The sequence below is a fragment of the Lissotriton helveticus genome, chromosome 5_1 (genome assembly GCF_964261635.1).
Source record: "Lissotriton helveticus chromosome 5_1, aLisHel1.1, whole genome shotgun sequence".
Taxonomy (NCBI): domain Eukaryota; kingdom Metazoa; phylum Chordata; class Amphibia; order Caudata; family Salamandridae; genus Lissotriton; species Lissotriton helveticus.
This window is the reverse complement of record NC_136065.1, coordinates 222,725,117-222,750,399: the sequence shown is the minus strand read 5'-3', so window position 1 is coordinate 222,750,399 and position 25,283 is coordinate 222,725,117. Positions and strand designations below refer to the sequence as shown.

Here is a 25,283-nt window from a genome sequence, read left to right as displayed (position 1 = left end):
TCTTTAAAATCGTTAGGGACCTTGCCCACCCTACGTGTGTGGCCAGTGCTGTCCCCTCTTCGCAAGCTCTTTGTGACTCGCTTGCTGATGCCTTCGAGGAGAAAACCCGTAAAATCCTGGAGGGCTTGCAGGACCCTGTCAAGTCCACTACTGGTCTGGGAGCTCCGGAAGTGGTGGCCAGTCGACCCCTGCAGAGGGCGGCTCACCTCTGTTTGGAAGCTCCGACCACGCCTTCCAGTCGACCCCGACCAGAGGACCAGGCCCTCAGTTTGGGAACTCCGGCGATTGAGGCCAGTCGACCCCAGCTGAGTAGCTTTTCCCTTCCCACCTCGGACCCGGCCCTCAGCCTGGGAGCTCCGGTGATTATGGCCAGTCGACCCCGGCTGAGTGGCTTTTCCCCTCCCCCCTTGGACTCGGCTCTCAGTTTGGGAGCTCCGGCGTCTGAGGCCAGTCGACCCCAGCTGAGTAGCCTTTCCTTACTCTCCTTGGATTTAGCTTCCAGCTTGGGAGCTCCAGCGATTGAGGCCAGTCGACCCCAGTTGAGTAGCTTCTCCCCTCCCTCACCGGACCCGGCCCTCAGCCTGGGAGCTCCGGCGACTGTGGCCAGTCGACCCCAGCTGAGTAGCCTTTCCTTACTCTCCTTGGATTTAGCTTCCAGCTTGGGAGCTCCGGCGATTGAGGCCAGTCGACCCCAGTTGAGTAGCTTCTCCACTCCCTCACCGGACCCGGCCCTCAGCCTGGGAGCTCCGGCGACTGTGGCCAGTCGACCCCAGCTGAGTAGCTTTCCCCTTCCCTCCTTGGAGGAGTTTGGCAGCCTAGCCCTAACGATCTCTTCTGGCTCGCCTCTTGATCCTCTTCCGTCAAAACTCTGGAAGGTGTTTCAGGAGGATCTCTTCCAGCCCTTGCACTCCATCTGTTGCCAGTCATTTCAAACAGGGACGGTACCGGGCTGCTGGAAGAAGGCAGTGGTATCTCCGCTTCTAAAAAAACCTACGCTTGACCCTGCTTGCCTCTCCAACTACCGACCAATTTCCCTGCTTCCTTTTCCAGTCAAAATCATGGAAAAATTGGTTACCCGCACCCTGTCCGGCTTCTTAGAAGGGAACATCTGGTTGGATGAGACGCAGTTCGGTTTTCGCCCAGCTCATGGGACGGAATCCGCGTTGGTGACCGTGTTGGACAATCTGCGGGCGCGAGTCGACAGTGGTCGGGCAGCCTTTTTGGTGCTGCTCGACATGTCGGCCGCGTTCGACATGGTCAGCCATCCCACCTTGATCTCGAGGCTGGAGGAGTGCGGGGTCAATGGTAGGGCCAGGGATTGGTTAATCTCTTACTTGGACAACCGTCAACAACGGGTCTCGCTCCCTCCCTTCAGTTCAGAGGAGCGGAGAGTAGGGCATGGAGTACCTCAGGGCTCTGCCATCAGCCCTATACTCTTTAATATCTACCTCCGCCCCCTCGTCCAGCTCATCAAATCATTTGGGATCTCCGCATTTAATTATGCGGATGATACCCAGCTGGTTTTCTCACTGGAGGGACAGGACGCAGTCCCTTTGGAGACCTTCCATCGGTGCATGCAGGCGACTGCGGAATGGCTCCGCTTGAACTCATTACAGTTCAATGGAACTAAGACAGAGGTACTATACTGCTCCAATGACCGAGTTCCCCGAGATCTCCCAGATGACTTCTGGCCTCCGTCTTTTTCTGAGTCGGTGTCAGCCGCACGTTCGGCACGTAATCTGGGTGTTATTTTTGGGCCCAACCTGCAGCTGGACCTGCACGTAAATAAAACCACCTCAACGTGCATGATGTTGATCCGCCTGCTGCGCAAGGTCTTACCTCTCCTCCCTGAGCAAGCCAGACCCGAAGTAGTGCGTAGTACCATCCTAAGTCGGCTCGACTACTGTAACGCACTACTTCTGGAGGCCCCGGCAACACTTCTGAGCAAGCTCCAAAGGGTGCAAAATATGGCTGCCAAACTTGCCCTCTCCCGCCCTTACTATAGCTCTGCAACAGCAGCGCTACAGGAACTCCACTGGTTGCCGGTCCAGTCACGCGTTCGCTATAAAGCAGCTTGTATTGTGTTCAGGGCTATTCATGGCCTGGGCCCAATCCCTCTGCAGAGAATGTTTGACTGGTACCTCCCTTCTCGAGCCTTACGCTCCTCTTCAGCTAGGCTACTAGTAGTACCACGTTTCCAGAGAGTGAGGATGGGTGGCCGATCGTTTCGAGTAGCGGCGGCTAAACTCTGGAACTCCCTGCCACTATCCCTGAGAAGCCTTGAGGATCTTTTAGCCTTTAGAAAGGCGCTGAAAACTTACCTCTTCCCTGGAACAGGCTAGGCTGCTGAATTTGCTGGATTAGGGGTCAAAGCGCCAGGATGCCCTTGGAGGTGACAGGTCTGCGCTATAGAAGTATAACACAATACAATACAATACAATGTGTACTTGTATCAATGATTGTATAAGAGAGTAAGGACGCCCTTATTTTATGCATTTGGCTGCTAGCGCGAGGACGGTGTATTAACCTGTGTAACCTGTGTAAAAACCTACTTCTTGCGGTACCCGCTCCGCGGGTCCCGCTGCGCCTGGGGTGGATTCTGGACCCCTGATCTTCACGTCGGTGTCTGGCGAAGGAGTGAGTCAGGCGGGGCTGCGAGTGAAAGCAGGCGCTGGAGCAGGACCACAGCTCCCAGGAGCGCTTGCTTGCCCAAATAGAGATCACCTGGGCCGCTCTCCCTGCCTGCTCCTCCCCCTCCTCTGGACTTTAAAACTCCTGTGTTCTGGACCTGCACCGGGACGCCCTTATTTTGTGCATTTGGCTGCTAGCGCGAGGACGGTGTATTAACCTGTGTAACCTGTGTAAAAACCTACTTCTTGCGGTACCCGCTCCGCGGGTCCCGCTGCGCCTGGGGTGGATTCTGGACCCCTGATCTTCACGTCGGTGTCTGGCGAAGGAGTGAGTCAGGCGGGGCTGCGAGTGAAAGCAGGCGCTGGAGCAGGACCACAGCTCCCAGGAGCGCTTGCTTGCCCAAATAGAGATCACCTGGGCCGCTCTCCCTGCCTGCTCCTCCCCCTCCTCTGGACTTTAAAACTCCTGTGTTCTGGACCTGCACCGGGACGCCCTTATTTTGTGCATTTGGCTGCTAGCGCGAGGACGGTGTATTAACCTGTGTAACCTGTGTAAAAACCTACTTCTTGCGGTACCCGCTCCGCGGGTCCCGCTGCGCCTGGGGTGGATTCTGGACCCCTGATCTTCACGTCGGTGTCTGGCGAAGGAGTGAGTCAGGCGGGGCTGCGAGTGAAAGCAGGCGCTGGAGCAGGACCACAGCTCCCAGGAGCGCTTGCTTGCCCAAATAGAGATCACCTGGGCCGCTCTCCCTGCCTGCTCCTCCCCCTCCCCTTCAGTTGCATATAATTGTCACCGACATTTCCGCTGCGCGGTAGCGCGCGGTAGCGCCGGGAGAAGCCCGGGACAAGGGCGGGACCGTCTGTGGCCGTCCGGGGCCGGACGAGGTTGGGTTGGGCCAAAAGTCCTGGTCCATTTAATTTTTTTAATTTTATATTATATTTAGATACTTTTGTCTAACTGTACCCAGAGGCTCTAACACTTACATATAATTATGGCCCTGAGATCAGGTAAACAACGATTGGTCCATATTCAAACCACACAGGGTGTTGTTTCAGGCCCCCTAGATGCTTTCATTACCAGAGCTACAGGAATATTAGAAAAAGAAATTCAACAGGTCGAGCATAGATTGTCCCTGGACTTAGTCACTGGGAAACGCTCCTCACTAGGTGCTCTGGCCTGTGCTAAAAGCCCATTAACCAATGCAGCGTTTAACTGTATCTCCATATCAAACACTGACATAATAGTTCATGAGGACGGGGTTGAAGCTATATCACATAAGCCACAAGAAAATATGGATTTGAACCCCGACTACAGTTCGACTAGTATAGAAGGGGATAGCGTAATTAGTGAGAATGATAAGTGTACTTCGCCAGGAAACCCGCAAGTACATATCCTTACCCTACCTAGTACTCCTGTCCCGTTACCTGTAACTCCTAAGCAGGCTTCACGAAAAAGAAAACACGTTTCAAGCCCACAGGGGGTCATGGAGCAGAAACAAATCAAACTAGATCTTGCAGATAGCTCCTCCCACTCCCAGTCTATTCAAGGACCCCCAGTAGTGTATTGTCCATCACTGGCTCACTCTGGGTCGTCAAACACATGTCCAACCTGTTTTAGCAGTGACGATGCCCTGTTGGCAAAAATGGAAGCAATGGTTAAATCTCTATTGCTTCCAGTTATTGAGAATACTAGGATAATGTCCGCTAAAATAGATGTTTTAGAAGCAGCTATTAATATTAATATGGACCTCTTACAAAATCTAATACCCACTGGTATAAAGCTGAGGGGCCCAAACCCAAATGGGGGAACAACTGTAAATACGGGGATAACCAAGATCAATCCAGTGGTGACACCAACTACTAATACAAACAAGAAACAACAAACGGGGATAAAAATACCACCTGTTAGTAGAGTCCCGGTCAAAGAAACACCGAAGGCCAAATATCCTTTGGCAGTCAATACTGTTCAGGGGAAAAAAGAACGAGGGAATGGTGCATCAAATCAGGGGGAAAACACCCCGGTTTACACCCCTGCATTGGGAAGGGATAATAAAACCCCATATACCGACAGGAATAAGAGGACTAATAATAGATCCACACGAAACCCATTGAGAGTTAATCTGCCCCCAGAAGCGTCACAATATACTATTGTACTAACAGGCGTGGCCCCCCTTAGAGAGGGTTCCAAAGAATCCCAAATGGATCTGCGAAATAAGGTCACATTTTGGCTGAATAAACATCGCCCACTTCCCCCTTCCTCCCCTACAGAAATCCTTTATGTAAGGAGAGTAGAATGGGTAGGAAAGGGCGAAAAAGATCTGGAAGGGGACTGTATTTTGGTTTCATTTAGAGATTACTGGGTGGTAGACAGAATCCAGAGGAAACCAAGATTCGCCCGTTTGGGTGACGTTCAGACCTTAAATCTTGGCTACTTCTATCCCTATATACACCAAACTCATAACATGAGTCACAACCCATGGAAAGTTAAAGGGGGAAGACACCGAGAGCCTGCAACACACCACCCCCAATATTATCCTCCACTCCACAACCAATTTGAGGCACTGTCAGACCTAGAATGGGTGGACTGACTATGTGCAACGACCCAGCTACCTAGTTCAGGATCTATGGAAGTTGAAGAAGTGTATACCCCTCCCACTCATATCCAACAACTAGCAAAGGAGCAACTGCTTACGCTCCATAATCCTAGGACGCAGAGGGAGCATGGGGGGACTAACATCACCACCTCTAATATAGAAGCCAATGGGCCAATTGGCACTGATTCACTGAGCCCCCATTCTTCTATCCCTGTTAGTAACAATCATGCAGAGATAGATCCACTAAACTCACACATGGTGTCTTGGAATGTTGCTGGAGCCAAGTCGCGCTTGGAATCGGAGGATTGGTTGGGGTTTATAGGCAATTATGAGGTTGTGTTGTTGCAGGAGACGTGGGCTACATCTCCATTTTATCTGGCTGGTTATTTAAACTTCTCTAAACCTGCTATAAAAGGTACAAAGGGGCGGGCATCTGGGGGATTAACCACATGGGTAAAACAGTCCTGGTGTTTCTCAGCTGCTGAATTGTATATAGATAATCCTGACATTCTGGCTATTAGGGTGAGCATAGCAGGGGGGCAGGACATGCTCATTATTAATATATATTCCAGAGGTCTCCCGGGTGGCCGAAGCCCCAGGTTGATTGGTGCTCTAGATACGCTACTAACGGGCTGGAATAAAGCCTCACTAATCGTTATAGCAGGGGATATCAATTGTACGATTGAGCCATTGTATCTGCCGGAGGACAATTGGGGGTTTGAGGAAGACGCCACATGGATGATCCCCGAACTTTCCAACAAAATTCCAGTCAAAGCCACGGATGCAGCCCTGAACTGGACAGCTTTTTGTCTTACATGGGGACTTCGGGCAGTGAATGGACGCACCAAATCGGACATTGAAGCTAAACCCACTTTTGACAATGGTGCAAGGAAAAGTCGGATAGATTACATCTTTATAAAAATGGAATATTGGAGTATAGTTGATGACATGGAAATTAAAGTACGTCCAGAAAGTGACCATAATCCCTTGTCCTTGAAATTTAAAATGTCCGGTCAGATAGGCCTAGGAGAACCTGTTCAAAGGGGGCCTGGGGTTGTAACCTTGGCAAATGATCGGAGGAGAGTGAAGTGGTCACTAATTTCCAACGATGCAATGATACAGGCCGACATTGAAAATGTTGTTACTAACACCATAAAGAATATGAGGTCCGTTGCAGCTGAGCGGGGTCAGGGTGAATTAAATACGATGATGCGCCTACATGATGAATGTTTTTCTAAACTTAAAATGATTTTATCAAAGCCATGTAAGTTAAACAGCGGTCACTCGAATCCCCAAAGAGCAAAATGGTACAATAGAGAATGTAGAGAGGCCCATAGACATCTCATTGAGCAAGTTAAATCCAGAGATTCTGGTGCAGTTAAAGAGGCCAGGAAAAGGTATAAAAGGGTGCAATGGGTGGCAAAAAAGGATTGGGAAGATGAGTTCTGGTCAGATCTACTAGATGCCAGTAAATCAAATGACCAGACTAAATTCTGGGATATAGTTAAATGTGGAAAGGATGGTGAGTTTCGCACTCCGTCCAACCATGTATCCCCGGAAGACTGGACTAAATATTATTCTACCCAATTTTGCCCAGTAGCCGTAGACCCCTTACCCAGACCTTCTATGCTGACGGTAATAATCCCAAGTACTACGACCCTGTCTTTTACCGAAGCTGAAGTGGAGTATGCGCTAGGGTTAACAAAGAGGGGGAAGGCACCTGGGTTGGACCAAATCCCGGTAGACCTTTTCAAAGTAAACACCGGCCTTTGGGTACCCTATCTAACTAATATAGCCAATACCATAGCAGGAGGTGCTAGCATCCCCAATACCTGGAAAGGGGCGGAGATCATCCCCATACATAAAAAGGGTGATAGATCAAACCCTGGGAATTACCGCCCAATCAGTTTGATTGACTGTTTTCAAAAAGTGTTTGCTCGAATGATTCTGGTGAGGGTTCTGGGGTGGATGGAGCTTGAAGGAATATTGTCCCCATTACAGGCGGGCTTCAGATCTGGTATAAGTACCATTGACCAGGTCCTGAGGTTTTGTATGATCTTTTGGAAGACTGTCACACTTGGCGGTGGTACCCTTTTTGCCGCTTTTATCGACCTGAAATCGGCTTTTGATTTGGTGCCGAGGGAAAAATTATGGCGGGTATTAAGGGACCTAGGAATGCCGGGGGAACTAGTGGAAATTATTACTAGACTACACGAAGATAATTTCGCTAGGGTTAGATGGGGGACACAAGGGCAAGTTACGGACCCATTTCGAGTATCACGAGGAGTCCGCCAGGGGTGCGTTCTCGCACCCACCCTATTCTTACTCTTCATAGATCAGGTAGTGAAATTCTTCGGGACTTTCAATACAGATGCACCGTCCTTGGCGGGGACTAAATTCCCAATGTTGATCTTCGCGGACGACACCCTCCTCTTATCGAGGACGAGGGGGGGCCTGCAGAGAGCTCTAAACCACTTTGAGGAATTCTGTCACCAAAATGACCTCCAAATAAATGTAGGGAAAACTAAATTCATGGTTTTCTCTAGGAAAAAACCAATACGTAGTAGTGTCCAACTTAACGGGGTTAACCTGGATCAGGTTGACACGATGACGTATCTGGGGGTCACCCTGGACTACCGTTTGTCTTGGAAGCCACAAATAGAGACCCAGCAGCTAAAATTGGCCCAACTGACCGGTTGCCTCCTGCGAGAGCAAAAGAAATCTATTACCAAAAGGGTCGCCCCCGCATTACAAATTTATGATGTTAAAATTAATGCTGCAACACTCTATGGGGCTGAGTTATGGGGTTTTATGGATCTCTCGAGCTTGTATAAAACCCAGTGTAGGTTTCTTCGCAACTTAGTGGGGCTCCCCCAATCAACCCCACTGACCCCTCTTTGTCATGACATGGGTTGCCTGCCGATATCGGACATGGCAAGGTTTAGAGTAGTGTCCACCTGGAGGCGTTTGTGGACTACGGAGGAGTTGGCACTCTTTGCGAGGGAGCTAACTGAGGTGAAGGCAATTGGGCGCTCAGAGCGAATACCCTGGCTTCAATCGGTGAAAAAGAGCCTTTGTGATATGGGTCTTAGTCACCTATGGGTCTCGCCAAGTACTCACAATTTCCCCTCAAAAAAGGAATTTAAGAGTTTATTTTGGGCCTCAACACGCCACTCGTTGGCACGTGCATCAAGCTTTGATGATTTAACGGGGCGTTTCTTAAGATTCAAATTGGATCCGGTACGTGAGACATATTGGGATCTTATCTCCAGACCATTGGACAGAAAATTGTTCCACCAATTTCGGGTGGGTTCTTTACCTCTTAATTCCTTTACTTCATCCTGGTGCAATAATACTAACAATTGTTGTATTTGTTGCCCCGGGTGTAAAGAAACAGAGGGTCATTTCTTATTCGCCTGCCCCCAATATAGAGAACCCCGTCTAAAATGGCTAAAACCCATTTTTAAACGTACGAAATGCAAAAAATCCTCGGATGCAATATGGGCCCTAAAAACAAATACATCTGATTTCACTGTGATATGTTTGGCCAAATACTTAGGATGGGCATGGGTAATCAGGGCAAGAACGAATTCATCCGCCACATGATTAAATAATAGTGTGCAAATTGTTTAATACCTTCCAATAATTGTCAAATATATTTTTTAAGAATTGATAAAATTAATTTTTAAGAATTGTCAAAATGTAATGTCTTGTGTATTTCTAACAAGGTTTAATAACTTTTTAAAAAATTATGGTTTTTAAATAGAGTCTAGATTGTTGATGTTATATAGAAGCAACTACTTTATAATATTCTCTCTTTTATGTAGGGATGATGAAATTGTTTTAAATGACTGTTGAAAATCTGTCTTTTATGATTTTAATATCGAAATAAAGACATTAAAACCTGAAAACCTGAGTAAGTATGTGTTAGTATATGTTTGAAAATGTAAGGTACTCTATGTTTAAATGGAAAATGGAAAAAATAGAAAATGGAAGTGTGATTGATTCTTTACAGGACTGACTAGGTGTGTGAGTAACTCCATGGATGAGTGGCAGAGTGTGAGTGTCTGTATAGGTGTATGAGTGCATATGATAGTGTTGTAAAGATGAGTGATTGTATGTATGAATGATTGTATGGGTGAATGAGTGAATGTGTGTGTAGACGTAGGAATCAGTGAGTGCGTATGTAGTAACTAGTATTGGTGTGTCAATGGTTTCAAAAATTATACTCTGTATTTAACACTGGGTGTAACAGAGGTTATATTAAAGTGTGAGGAGATGCATTGTATTGTCACATGAATGATATCATCAGTGATGTGGTCATTGATGTCAAATGAGATGTCATCAGTGATGTCATCAGTGATGTCATTTGAGATGTCATCAGTGATGTCATCAGTGATGTCACTGACCATGTCATGAATGATGTAATATGTGACATCATCAGCAGTGGATTGCGGGTGCGCGATATATAGTTAGTGCAACTAACTATATATGGAATTTCAATGGTTTTGTGTGAGTAAAATAAGGTTTTTTAAATGCTAATTCCTAACGATATATGGTCTATAACCTATGGTTTTTTCAGTGAATTTTCAAGGTTTTGTAAATGCTAATTCCTAACTATATATGGTCTATAACCTATGGTTTTTTCAGTGAATTTTCAAGGTTTTGTAAATGCTAATTCCTAACTATATATGGTCTATAACCTATGGTTTTTTCAGTGAATTTCAATGGTTTTTTAATAGCAAATATCATAAGCTGTCGAATGTCAAGTACGTGGTAAGTAAAAACATTTTCGTGTTTATGCACACTGATCTGCTTTGAATGCTGGCCCCCCCCCCCTCATTTCTATTAGGAGTACTCTCTCTTTGCAGATAGTGAAGGGTAGTTAACGCAGGCCTTTGCCCCCGTTGTAATCCGTCGTGCCTGCTTCTCTCTCCATTTGATTGATTGTTCTCTTTGGTTCATTCTCTATTTACAAACAAGCACAGAGTCGCAATATTCTGTTTAGTCTTTGCAGATAGCGAAAAATCGTGTAAAAAAAACAAAAGGAATCGAGCAAAATCAGTAGGCCACTAATGGGATCTCTTTTTGACCTCGCTAAAATAGAAACATTAGGTACAACCTGTTGAAAATAGCAATGTGTATGTACATAAGCGGCGTTCATTTGTGTTCACAGTACCCCTTGTTGATTGTTTGAATCGAGCATTGAATTGTTCGAAGTTGGTTCTCTTAAGGATCTTCTCTGCCTGCAAACGAGGAAGAATAGGAATATTCTCTCTCCCTTTGCAGATAGTGAAGGGTAGGTAACGCAAACCTTTAACACGTCGTGCCTATTTCGTTCCTCATTGATTGATTGTTTGCCCGAACATTGACTGTTTGGGAATTGGTTCTTTTTGGAGGTATTCCCTGTTTGCAAATAAACGTAGGAAAATCTTTGCAAGTAGTGAAAGGGTAGGTAATGCGGACCTTTCTCCCCCGTTGTAATCTGTCATGCCTATCTACTCCCCACTGATTGATGCACCTGTTTCACCCGGACCATGTACTAGAGATAGGTCATCTGGCCCGACCAGAGAGCACCCCTAGTGAAAAGGACATATGCAATAATAACGAAGTGATCACTGTATCCTGTTAACAGAAACTTTAGCATGAAACAACCTGGAAAGAAAGGAATAGGAAAACGAAAATCAGTAGGCCACTAATGAACTTTTTATTAAATAACAAACAAAGAAACGATAACAATACGTAATGATAAAACCTATTATTGTCCTAGAAACAAGAAACGTTAGAAGTAAGCCCGTAATAAGAAACCTGAAAACAGTAAGAGAAACCAAGTGTGACATTGCAACGGCCACAAGGCAACGAGGCTTCATCGCCCCTCACTGCCCCAAAACGTGTCTGTCCCACCGCCTGCCACGGCCAAATAACGGCAAACTGGGAAAGATACAAGTCAGCAGACATCCGCCCCATTCTGGAAACTTCCAAAGTGCAACAGGTTTCCGGCTACGCCCAGCCGGAAGCAACACATATAAGGCGGGTCCTGCTGCCAACCGTCGGCCAGGAGATCATCACGTAAGGAGTAGCCGGAGGAGAAGCCGAGGCCAGCGGGACCCGGCCAGGGGGATTGACAACACTGGAGAGTTGCAGGGGGGGGAATGTCTATGTCCTCGACCCTCCCCTCTCTCTCCCAGTCCGGCCGCGGTGGCACTTGAGAGTTGCAGGTTGTCCCCCCACTCTCTCTCCCGGTCCGGCCACCAACGGCCGAGGGCTGGGGCCGATGGGATCCGGCTGCAGCCGATGAGCCAAGGAACCCGTTCAGGGGGCCAGAGCAAAGGGCGTCCGGCCGCCATCCACCGGAGGTCCGGCCAAAGACGGACGGGACATTTCTTCTTTCTTTTATAATGGCTGCGACAACACTGGGGGGGGATGTCTTGCACATGCCTCCGACCCCCCCCCCTCGTCCTCATCGCCTGGTCCGGCCATAACAAATGTCAAGCGAGACGCCGTGGGGTGCACTGGGTGGGAGAGACGGTGCGAACAGGCCTCTCCCGCCTCCCCAGGTGGAGGCTTCCCAGCTGCACCCTCAGCGCTCCAGGCGCCCGGAAAAGGGTTCTTCCACTGTGGCGATGCTGCAACGTCTCGCCCGGCAGGGTGGAGCCCGTCCGCTCATTTGACCCCGCGATCGCCAGTAGCTACCGAACTCTCAAAATGGCGGTCGACCTGGCAAGAGCGGGCCCAGCATAAAGAAATGGCCCGGTCACTGGTTGACTCCACCACCGTAGTCCTCCACGACCTTGAAGATTCTAGAGGAGCCGCGGGAGTCCCCGACCCCCGCAGACACCCCCGATGGGGAATGACTGCCATGATCGCCCGTGGAGTGACGAAACTGTAGCCGCGGGACGTCGGCGCTCCCATGCTGGCGCCAGCCTCAGTTTGAATGACTAGAATCCTGCAGACCTCAGTTTCGGTGAAAGCACGGTGTGACCCGGTAGGAAAAATTGTTGCACCCCCTCCCCTTTTTGACTGAACGGTTCAAACCACCGATCCTTTCCTTTGCCCTTTTAACGGAACTTTGGACTGCCTCCCCCCCCCCCGCGGCGCCCCACGCCGTTATTTGCTGGGCGGCAACTTACTAGACATCACCTTCGTGCCATCTAGATTTCAGCGCGTTCTGCTGCCTTGGAACTATTCGCACAACAGACCGCTACTGACGACCCACCCCCAGGCAACATCTTCTGAATTTTCATAATTTGAAAGAACTAGTAACATGTCCTCATCAGGAATTTCCTCTTCAATCATCTCATCAGGAATCTCCTCATGAAAACTCTGCAATGATGATTCTTGTAACTCTATGGTCTCCAAACATTCGATAAATTCGCCATCAAGAGATAATTTCATTAAATGTAGTGGATAATTCAAAAGAAATTGCCACGGTCTCTTCATTGTTTAAATGTTTTTACTGTTTTTGTTTTGTTGTATATATTTATAAGTTATTAAAGTTTTATATTCCTACTACTTTGTTGGAGTGCTATATATTTTTAATGTGACACATAATTGTAAAAACTTTGATGTACAAAGAGTCATCCCTGGAATCTTCCGCTTCAGGCTCAGTCCCCTCCCCAATCACAATACAGGATGGTTTTCAGATAGTAGGAACGCGTGTGGTTTGACGGATCTCATCGGGTGTGGGCCTTGATCTACTATAACTCCTTTGAAGAGGGGTGATTCTTTACAGCTGGGGCCATAAACTACATCTGCAGGGCTAGCTGATAGCCTGGACAATCGGACACAGAGGAAGAGGAGTGTCAGAGGGTGCGGTAGTGAATAGGGCGAAAGGGAGGTGTCGGGCGGGCACAGAGTGTGATTCTCAGGGAAGAGCAGCGCAGATGGGGGGAGGTTTATTGCCGATGCATAAGACAGAGAGCGGGGGTGACCAGTGCCTGGGGAAGATGCTTGCGAGGGTGGGGAGCCATACTACGGATCAACAGCGTTCAGAGAGTGGGTCTGGTCAAGGCATCTAAAATGGCTGCCGTGCACGACAAAAGTGTGGCATTTCAAAAAAGGCAAGATGGCGCAGACAATGTTTTTCAACACTTCCTCATTTCCTTCGAATCGAACGTTAACAGACGTTGGTGCATATTACCAAAGTTAAGCGATATTTATCGCTAACGATGCTTAGCAACGAATTTTTTACCGCTAAGCATCGTCAGAAATTATCGCAGATAAACCTTGCTATTATCAAGGTTTATCGCAAATGCGATAAAAAACGGCCGCAATGCATGAATATCGCTAAAAAGTCAGCGATATTCATGCATTACCGAGCTAATGCTCTTAGCCATGTTATCCACCTCCCATTGGATAACATGGCTAAGAACTGCTCAGGGCAGGTGTTAGTTTTTGGAGATATTCGCGCTTGGCGCGAATATCTCCAAAAGTTGGTAATAGGAGATAGATATCTTGCATGTTGTAATGCAAGTTATTGTGGTATATGGAACTCATACCATAATCTCTCAGGAAAACAGAAACTGATCCTTTTGGGACCGCCTGAGAAGGCCTAGGGGGTGAGGGGTACTCTACTTTGCCCCCTTTTCACGTTCCGAACTATTTTATTTTACTCTCTTCTATAATTACACAAAATGGCAGCGATAAGATGCATCAGAGACAGACAGTGAGAGAAAGGAGGCCGGAGATGAAGAAGAGATGTCAAATACACATTGGAGATAATATAGTGGGAGAAGGGAAGTAAATATGAGTAAACTTACCATGTAACATAAAAATGTTGCACTCTATACTATAAGTCTAATTTTATACTACAATCACTTCGCTATAACCTCATAAATTAAAAATAAAAATGAATAATGTCTCAAACAATTTTTGATTTCTAAATATAAATTTATTCTTCTGAATTTTCAAAATTTGAAAGAACTAGTAACATGTCCTCATCAGGAATTTCCTCTTCAATCATCTCATCAGGAATCTCCTCATGAAAAGTCTGCAATGATGATTCTTGTAACTCTATGGTCTCCAAACATTCGATAAATTCGCCATCAAGAGATTGATCAAAAAAATCATTCAAGTCATCTCCTCCTTGTGAGAATACTTCATTATTGGTGCTGTCAATTTCAATAAATGTAGTGGATAATTCAAAAGAAATTGCCACGGTCTCTTCATTGTGAGCCATTTTATTTTGAAATTGCTTGCTGTAAATTGCAGAAAAAAATAATCACTTTCATTTATCGTTTTTAGTAATACATAATATAAAACTAACTTTATCAAGTATTTAGTATAACAGAAGGACTGTAAATAAATAACAGAAAACATTTTTCAAATTATCTTAAAGTGTACAACATAGTTCCCCTTACAAATTAACAACTCACCTTTTTAAAAGTAGGAGAAGTGTTAGTACTGTGTAAATCAAACACCAGAAATTGAGCACCAAAAATTCCTCACAAATGTACCTCAGACAGTAGTATCACAAAATGGCTGTGGTTTCCTCTCATTTTAGATATATACATAACCAATTAACTTTCATCACACACAAATACAAAACCAAAGTAACATTTTAATTGGTTCTAAATTTCAACACTTTCAAATGTGTTTTCCCCATGCAATTTTCCATAGGACATTTAGATACGTCTACAGCCTGAATGGCTGAACGGAATTACACCAAACTTGGCAAAATGGTACATCAAACCTAAGAGGTCAGGGAGGATCTACTATGCCCCCTTATGGTCATTTGCCCCTTCGCTTTGGCCTCCTCTTGTCTCTCGATCCTACCGAGAGACAAGATGGCGGCCGCTACGGACTGTTTGGAATGTTTACAGACGCCGGAGAACCAATCAGCTTCGCAAAGCTCCGTAACGCGAAAAGTACGCGAAGCGGAGCGCTGTTACAGATATATATCTTTTTTTGAACGTTAATTTCTCAAAATCCACTGGAGCACATATATTGAGACCTAGCAAAGGCACATCGGGCTACCAGTCCCTAATATTTTGCCAAGTTTCGTGCAAATCCATTCAGCCGTTCGATTATTATTATTATTTTTTTTTTTGCCCCGCGGGGCCCTTTTAAAACCTCCACATCAAACCTAGGGGGTCAGGGAGGATCTACTATGCCCCCTTACGGTCATTTGCCCCTTCGCTTTGGCCTCCTCTTGTCTCTCGATCCTACCGAGAGACAAGATGGCGGCCGCTACGGACTGTTTGGAATGTTTACAGACGCCGGAGAACTAATCAGCTTCGCTTCACAAAGCTCCGTAACGCGAAAAGTACGCGAACTGGAGCGCTGCCTGGTCCGCTGTTACAGATATATATCTTTTTTTGAACGTTAATTTCTCAAAATCCACTGGAGCACATATATTGAGACCTAGCAAAGGGACATCGGGCTACCAGTCCCTACAATTTTGCCAAGTTTCGTGCAAATCCATTCAGCCGTTCGGGCTAAAAGTGAGGCCAACCGCCCTATGGAAAACTCAATGTTAAAAACACGTTTTGGGACCCCCTTTTTTCTCGGCCCCCCCTTGACGAACCCCCCCCAAATTTCCAGGGGCTGCTCAGAAACAAAATGTTCAATTTTCCTGAAAATTTCAGCCAATTCCGTCCACAAACGCCAAAGTTATTAGACATAGAATTTTCAAAAATCCCATAGAGAAAAAATCCTAACTATATATACCTACTGGCGACCGCCAGTAGGTAATATATATACACAATATATATATATATGTGTGTGTATATATACATATATATATACACATATATATATATACACACACATATATATATATGTACTTTTAGTTATTTTGTGTAAATACATTTAAAGAGGTGCTCGGTGTGGTCATGAAGGGGTTAAAAAGTTAGGTATATCTGGACGGCTGATGCCACAGGAATACTGCAGGAGGTCCGAGATACCGAAAATGTAAACAATAGGACCAACTGATTGGCTGAGGAAGGTTTTTTAACCTTCAGTCTTTATGGTACCGCAGGAGATCTGAGGCTGGGTGCAACTTGGAGAAAATGTTGTGGCCACCATTACAGGACTAAAGGACTCAGGCCCTGTGTCCTGAAGTTAAAAACAAGATTTAAGGGGCAGGGTAGGGACACCCTGGCCTCCTAGCACTGGTGGGAGATACCAAGAGGAATCCCCTTGGCTTAAAAATAAAAAATACATGTTTTTATCTATTTCTGGTACCGCCATACTCCTGCAAAAATAATAAAAATATAGTTAATGAAAAATAACAAAGGCTAAAGTAACCTTATAGACACTTTCTTTAAAAAACGGGTATCTTTACCCCAATCTTCCTCCAATTACATTTTACATTTGGAACTGGGGTTACCATATCTGTGTGATTGCATTAGAGTGGCACCACTTTTATTGTGGCTTTCGATCTGACGGAGGTCTACTGTAGATCTGACTCAGTGCATTATTAAGGACTGCTGTACATTGGAACATTATAAGAAGATTGGTTGGTTAAATTATGTGGAGACACAATTAACTGTATTAGGGTTAGGTGAATTGTTTCAGGATCCTGAAAATTGTAAAAAGATTACAAAGACAAGGCTAACTGAGTTATTTTTGCAGAGAGCAAAGGGTGCCCGAAGGGAAAAAATTGTACTCAAAGTTCTTCTATTGCCTATGATTTAGTTCCACCTAGAGTGGAGGAAGGTTTTATTACCTTACCTCTATTAATAATCCCCAGCACAGATTTATTCTTTTACCGTTTCAAATGAATCTGATCCCTTTACTGTTAGGGTACCCAGAAAAAATATACACATTTTCAGACTTGCCACCTTGTCCATGTAATAATTGTTCCTCTCAGTCAGACCTTCATTTAACATTATTCTGCAAGTTTTATATAGCAGAAAGGAAAAAATGTATTTACCCAATTATGAGGTATCACAAATTTAAACAATGCAGGGTGGCCATATACTTTTTAAAGACCTTGTGTGACCCGTTTGTATGTTTTTCCCTAGGATTATTTTTATGGTCATGTATTAGAAGAAGGAAAACCGGGGGTAGTAGACTAAAAATAGAAATGAAGATAGACGTGATTCCCCTTTATAACACAGGTTTCAATTTCTAGTAAGAGATTTATATTATTCATAGTATTTTAATATTTTTAATTGGGTTTTATAAAATGGGCTATCATGAATCATAAGTTTGTCAAATCCTGCTTGATTGAATTCCACATTTTTAACTTTGTATATTTGGTCATATTAGGTGTTGTAATATTATACATGAATTTGTACTTTTAGGACTTGTGTAATCACGCTCGAATAAAGTTGTATTTGATTTGATTTGACTCAAGGACTCAACTCTTAGGACCGACTGACCCATGTTCAACTGCTGTCCCTGAAGTTAAAAAAAAGATTTAAGGGGTAGGGTAGAGACACCCTGGCCTCCTAGCACTGGTGGTGGGAGATACCAAGAGGAATCCCCTTGATTTAAAAAAGAAATGTTTTTATCTATTGCTGGCACCGCAATACTCCGGCAAAAATAATAAAAATATTGTTAATGAAAAATAACAAAGGCTAAAGTAACCTTAATCTGTCGTAATTGGAAATCTGTATAACTCTTTTAATGGGATTTTATGATATTTTGTCGTGATACGACTTTTATAAATTTTTTAAATTCGAATAAAGAATCTTGAACTGAACTGAACCTTATAGTTAGGTGTAGAAATGAGATAAAAATGTAATTTGAGGTGTCATCAGTAATGTCATCAATTATGTCATTTAACATGTGAAGAATGATGTAATATGTCAGATAATAAGCAGTGCATGGTGGGGCACATATTATAGTTAGCTCAGTAAAGTATAACTCATGTATTTTTTTGTTTGTTTGTTTTGTAAATGTTAGTTTTTAACTCATTTCAACACCTAACTATAACGTCACATTAATACTTTGTTTTGTCCATGATTTTCTAGGTTTAAAAAAATGTAAACTAAGTTCCTATTGCCATACCTAAGTATAGCGTCACTTTAACCATTGTTCTCAGTGAAAATGAGTGTGTGCACGCGCATGTTTTTGTGGTGCGTATATGTGTAAGTGTGTGTGTGCGCTGTTTTGTATTTTGTTAAACGCGACACATGTTCAAGGCAGCAAAGAACACCAGGATCAATGTGCGATAGGCTTGTTTATAATGCCATAGTGCATTCTAAGAAGCACTACACAGACTGATACACAGAGATGAATAATTCTGTTAGCTTGCAACTGAGAGCATGCATGGACTCTCCACTAAAACATTCTCTGACCTCTAACAAGGCCCTGTTGCAGAAAGGTTGAGTCTAAAGGGGATGGTAGGAATTAGGGAAGTAATACTCTGATGCTGAAAATAAAAAAATCTACTTTATGCCATAGCCTTTTGGTATAAGGGCCAAAACACCACAAATTCTGAAGTGGCCATGGGGAACTGAGATAAACCACAATGCTCCAAGAGAGAATGGCTAGTAACACTGGATGAAGCTTAAATAGATGATGGATAGGACAGATAAAAAAACTCATAGCTGGCTCTAATCATGTCTAATGCACTTTCAGATTTGTAATCCTAAAAGAATAGGCTGAAATTAGGGTGCAGAATTGGTTGGGGCTACAGTCATTGACAACACATATGATCTCTTCATGCATAGACCTTGTTGTCTTAAACCATTATTTCTTTCTAATGGTTGCAGGTGTTTGTTATTGCTAGAAATTATTGTTCTTTAAATGTATGATTATTATTTGATTTATATGGAGCAATGTGCAAATATCTTGAAAACAAAAGTCATAAATACAGTCTATTACAAAAAGCAACAATTAACAGATGTTAAACAAAAGAGTCATGAGAAAAGACCTGCAGGAGAGAGGATGTGATGAATGTATGGAAGTTTATCCAAAAGGCACGTTAGAACAAAATCAGTAGCAGAATTTAAGTAAAAATCATGTAGCAGACAAGGGGATTCAAGTCGTGAAAGATCAAAAACAAGGCTGCTCAATGGGGGAACATGTGGAGTATGGCATGTGGCCCAAAGGCCTGCCACGTCAGTGGAGGCTCCTGCACTCTGCCTACCATGCATCCTTTGGGGTAGTAGGTACTTTAGGCTGGAGCGAATGTTGAGCGGGTGACTGATTTTTTCCTCCACTGTGTTTTTTTTTTGTTTACACATATAAAGTCTCCAAACGGGAGTTTGTTTGTATAAACCAAAAAATATGAATTTGCCGTGAGGCACAGAGAATTTTCTCTTTGCGCCATTAGGCCTGATGTGAGTTTCCCGTCTCTCACAGTGCTGTCAGGAATGGGCACCAGTGATGGTCCCCGTGTTTTAATTAGTGGAGGGTAAATGCCACTGTGGTCTGTTGCCCCAGTGCAGACAGGCCATCAGCTCAAGGGTTTCCAATGATGGAGCCAGTTGAGGTCCTCCCCAATCGAAAACCCTACAACTCCCCAACCTTAAATGAGGCAAGGAGCTTTCGAGTTTGGCGGGCAGGAGGGCCAGACATGTATGGTGTTCCCATTAAACTAAACTAAATAAACCCTAACTTACTTATTATGTCTTGTGTACCAGTTGGAAATCAGTGTTGTGTGGACTTTTGCGCACATGGTAATTATCTCACACTATAATTAATCAACAAACATAACACATTTTATTAGGAAAAACTAGGCAAAATAAAATTTGCCGGGAAAAAATAGGCAGAAAAATGAGAAAACCGGTAGAGAAAATACTGGTAGTGCATGTTATGCCTCATTCCAACAAGTGGATTATGTGGTACTTGTTACACTCATTAAATACCACACCCGGGTATGGACTTCCTATACTGGGTGCTATATGAAGCCCTGCGTAGAGTGTAGTAGGAAATGTGGAAGACGAGGTAGTTCTGACGGTACTCCCATCAGTATTTGTCTCTCTGCAGTTGCAACAAAAGAAGGCCACAAAGGAGCTAATGTGGGTGGAGATGGTTTTGTGCAGTGCATCAGTGACATTTTATTCCCCAAGTTTTCTAGCTCTTAAACTGTCTGCAATTCCTTATGCCCCAGGATTCAGGCCTCGAGCTAACTCACCGGCGCAATCGTTCCCAAAACTCAAACACAACAGATGAAGTGGACGACCACATCCAGTATGCAAGCGCATTCAATAAGTTTGCCTCTGAATTCAACCAACTTTCAGATGAGCAGAAAATTGAAATGGGACATCACCTGGAGGACATGTTGATCTTCTGCAACTTCCATGGGCAGGAGTGCAACTCAAGGTGAGGGAGTGAACCCTGTATTTTCTTCACCTAATGTAAAACACTGTCCAAGGTCAAGACTCAAAGATAATACCAGTCTTAAGATGTTGGTACAGGTAGTTGGGGAGGAGTGAGGGAAGGAGGTGAGGGACAACAGGAGTAATACCTCAAACTAATACAATTTTGTCAGATGCATATTTAAAGTCTTCCAATGAGGAACTGCTTTCAAAATTATTTCCAAAATTTATTTTTGCGCGGTTTTGTTTTTAAAGCTCTTATGAGTACTCCGATCTGCCTTTATTCTTTTGACCTCATTTAATGTCATAGAATCTGCTGTAGGTCCCCCAAAATAGCAGGCTGATGAAGATATGTTACATTAAAATACGAAACAAAATTATATTTAAACATATTTTGGATTGAGTGTACTTTTCCATTAGCGCATTTTATAAACTTTGTATTGCGTAGTTTAAAGTATAAAAATTAAAAACATAGCATTGGTTAGTTGTTGTTCTACAATGCAGTAACACCCTACTCTTACCATAATCTTAGTCACATGTCGTATGAGTGGAAATTCTGAATGCTTGTTGTTATTCAGGAGTCGATTTGCATATATATATACCTATCTATCTATTTATATATATATCTATATCTATCTATATGTATATATATATATATATACATATATATATATATATATATATATATTCCAGACGCTCTGTATTTCTCACAACAGAGACGGCACTCCACGTAGTGCGGTTTGAAGATATTTATTTTCAATTACTCCATTAGCAGACACAAGTGTCTACGAGTTTTGGCTCCCACTGAGCCTTGTTCAAGACGCCGAACTAATGCATCTACAGTCCTTGAGAGCATGGAGTGCTAAACAGAGAATGTGGACTAAAAGCTCCACGACATCACACACAATACATGGTGGCCATCTTTTAACATTTGAACAGTGATTCACAACGTAAGCAATTTCCATGATTTGTCAAGAAAAAGCAATGTCTTAACACAACTAGTGTCCTGTTTCATAACATTCCATAGTTGAAAAATGAATGAAAAAATATTAAATCAAAATGATACAATAGAACGAATCTCATCTCAAAATATATGTCACTTTGAGCAGCAAATATCTTTCTTTGCGAAAATTGCCAATTTTATCATTGATAGTCTTTAGGCCCCATTGGGCAGCCGTTGCATATGATTTATTTATTTATTATTAGTCCACTAATATCATATATTAATAAAGGGAAGACAACCTGTGTAAATATCTTCAAACCGCACTACGCGGAGTGCCGTCTCCGTTGTGAGAAATACGGAGCGTCTGGAATATTAATCGCCCGGGCACAGGCTATCAACGTGCACCAGTGTCACCTTGGCCGCACGCCGCACCCACACTGCTTGAGTCTTATATATATATATATCATGTGATCAAGGCTCGGACGAGCCGAAACGTTATGGCAGCAAAACAATAAAGAAAACTCTACTGATACCTTTGTGGTCCGTGTCCATGATTTGAGGAAATCCGGTAATGCGTGGAAGTTGTTCATATATATATATATATATATATATATATATATATATATATATATATATATATATATATAGAGAGAGAGAGAGAGAGAGAGAGAGAGAGAGAGAGAGAGCTATAGCTATACAGAATGACTCTTTAGGGAGAACAGGTGCGCTCTTTTAGACTACAACATTACACAGCAGTTTACTGTCTTTATCTTTGGTTATAAATTGTGCTAACAACAGTCAGCATCTTGAATCTCCATCCTGATGATTCTGACATTATTCCAACTTAACATTGTCAGGTCAAGTTAGTTGGATGTCAGTTTTAGGAAGATGAGAAACCCCGTTCTTATCTTTTTTCATTCCCAATCGTCATGCTCCCTTACCATACTTCCCTTCTTCTCTTTTTCCCTTGTCCCCATTGTGCCTTACTAATGTCACTCTCTCATGCTTTTTCTTCCATCCTTCATTATCTACCCTCTTCCTGAATCCTGCTTGATAGTTTTTTGGGAAACCACTTCCCCCTTAATTCATTCACTCTCCCTTCTTATCTCCTGTTCGTGTTAGCTTTTCCTCCTCCTCTTCTTGTACTCCATATATTCTTTCCAACCCGTCCATGTTCTTCCTTCCTACTTCCTTGTTCATGTCCGAGCCCTAATAGACACAGAAAACAGACTGCAGTGAACTGTATGCTTTGTTTTTTAATACTCTCCACAATCCCTCACACTGTGTTTTATTTTTTAATCAAATATATTTTAGATAGTAGATGTTTTAGAAATGATAGTTTTTTTTTTATTCTTTATCACACTGGGTGCACTATTTGATTCCTGTTCCAAGTGGTGAAATTAGTATTTTTATTACAATTTGACTATTCATCAACTTAACCTTTAATCAAATTTTAACTTAGTAAGTAGTCATTCGTTATTTTTTTTTAATAATGAAATGTCCTTGTTAATAACAACAACAAAAAGCATATTTGATTTCCTGGTCAAAATACATAATATGTATTTATCTCCTTTGGAGAAAAACTGTTAGTGCTAAAAAGCTTTTCACCAATCGCGGATGAAAAACAACTGAAAAGCTGCTTTTTGGCCAATTAATGAGTATGAGAGTGCACTTTGGCACAGAATGTATTATTTTCAATCCAAAGTGCAATTATTTTGATTAATTTCTGTTAACAAAAGTCATTTAAAAAAATAGACCACAGCCTTTTTGTTTTTCAAAAAATGAACCTGATTTTGTAAAGTTAGAACAAGTTATTTTTATTACCAGACTTTGGGCCTTATTTAGAGCTTGAAGACAAACGTGGTGGATAGCCCATCCATCATAATATAAGCGCAATATAGCCTATGACATGTGTAATATGGTGGATGGGATCCTATGCACCAAACTCTAAAGCCAGTGGAATGGAGTATTCTGTATAATCAGGCAGCTGAAAATCGCTACTAACCCCTTGCTGCCTGTCCAACTATGTACTCCTAGCAGAACTGCTCATTGCCTAGTTAGAGAGGTTTTCTAAAGGCTTCCGGTTGGCAATATGGGTTTTGGACACTGGATTATTCATGTCTTCCAGATAAATATAGATTAAAAACGAAAAGAATATATCAGCTAAGGCCAACATCAGCCGAAACCAATTAATAACAATAGACCCCAGAATGCATCTGTAATCAACTAGTACTTCCTTCTAGAAAATATTTAAATGTCCAAAACCACATGCAATGGAGCATAGGACATCTAATGCAAAAAAGAACAAAGTGTTTAAGGGAAAACTTGATTAAATCTCAGCTACTGGTGATTGCCTAAGGCCGCATTCCAGACTATCCTTTATCACCCACTATGCCACCCTATACAGAGACCAGCCCTATGCAAATCAGTCTTAGTCCTGCTCCAATAGGAACAGTTCAGCCTCTACTGCAGCCTGATCTCTCCAGGCAGGAACACAAACAACCCCAGACTCAAACAAGGAAGGGGAATGTGCCCCTGGGTAATTACCAGTGGCTGAGATTAATTCAGTTGTCCGCCCACCACCTTTTCGCTTTCTTCAAATCTATGGACTATCACATACTCGTCAAAATAGTACCCATATTTTGTGGAGGTATGATCTCACTATTTATGTACTCAATAAAATGTACTGAAGTGTAGGACTTTTTTAGAGCTTGGCTAAAAACGTGGTCAATATCCTGTCCACCGTATCACGAAGTGCCATAAACTAAAATGTTCTTGTAAAACAGCAGATGGGACATTCACCACTTTTGCGATAGAGCAGCCCATTAGCCAAACACTAAATAAGGCTACAAGTTTCTATAGTGGGTGGTGGGAGGATTTAAATAGATTACAGAAAATAACAAATATTTCTTGCAGAACCTATTTTAGTACCTGATTGTGCATGGGTATGTAAGATACCCATCACACCACCTGCACTAATTGATGGACAAATAGATTCTGAAATATTCGGACTTTATTCTGCCAGCAAGAAACCCCATTGCAGTAAAAGTAGAACACTCCCATCATAATTCAAGATCTTTTTTCGCTAGCATCACCCATTTACTTATAATCTGTTCGAAATATATAAGCCAACGTGTGAAGAAAGTTGTACTAGTCTAATAGACTTAACAGAGCTTTGAAATTGTATTTTAGTTGATGCTCCACACTTTCCTCAGAGGTCGAAGTTGGCGGGATCAATTGGGAACAATGTTCCCAAGACCTCATAGCACTCACTAATCCCCACTTCACCATCCATGACTCTATTCCTTCTGTATGTTCACAGACATCTGCAGTTATAACCAACTGAGCTTTCATAACATAAAAATGCACATTTCCCACCAATTACTTGTACTTGCTTTATTTTTCATTTCATGTGTGTGTTATGTTTTGTATGTCATTACCTGAAGGTGAATGGAACACGAAATAGTTAAGCAATATTTTCTTACTTGCCACATCTGTGACCACTACCACACACTCGCTGACCTCACCCTCAAAGCACAGATCACCATTTCCTCACTTTTGTTATGCACTTCAACTGCTGTTTTCCTCTGTTGTACCATGCAGGTAGACCTTTTGGGGAAAAAAACCTTAAATCATGGAGCAGGACCTATTCCCTGAGATGCTGCACATCATTCTTAAAGATGGCTCCCGCCACTTAGTCTCACTTGGAGGACTCTCCTTTTTTCATTCCTTTTCAGCTTCTTTTCAGGATTCATCAATTATAAGTTCGGCAACTGCTTCACCTTTAACTCCCAGAAGGCAACAGACCTGCGCGGGAATCCCATCAATTCGGAGGCGCTGAATATCACCAAGGCGGGCTTCATGTACGGTATGTCCCTTGCCGCGTAAGCCGCAGCCAATA

The 25,283-nt window shown here is 43.3% G+C and overlaps 1 protein-coding gene across 1 annotated transcript in view; it reads left to right on the top strand.

The window, feature by feature from the left end:
- The window catches only part of LOC144752429 (epithelial sodium channel subunit alpha-like), a 198,477-nt gene that overhangs the window by 42,544 nt on the left and 130,650 nt on the right, over positions 1 to 25,283 (top strand). Inside the window, exons 2-3 of the mRNA XM_078640360.1 lie at positions 20,232 to 20,443; positions 25,120 to 25,250. Of these exons, the coding sequence (XP_078496486.1) occupies positions 20,232 to 20,443; positions 25,120 to 25,250 (343 nt within the window). The remainder of the gene's footprint in view (positions 1 to 20,231; positions 20,444 to 25,119; positions 25,251 to 25,283) is intronic.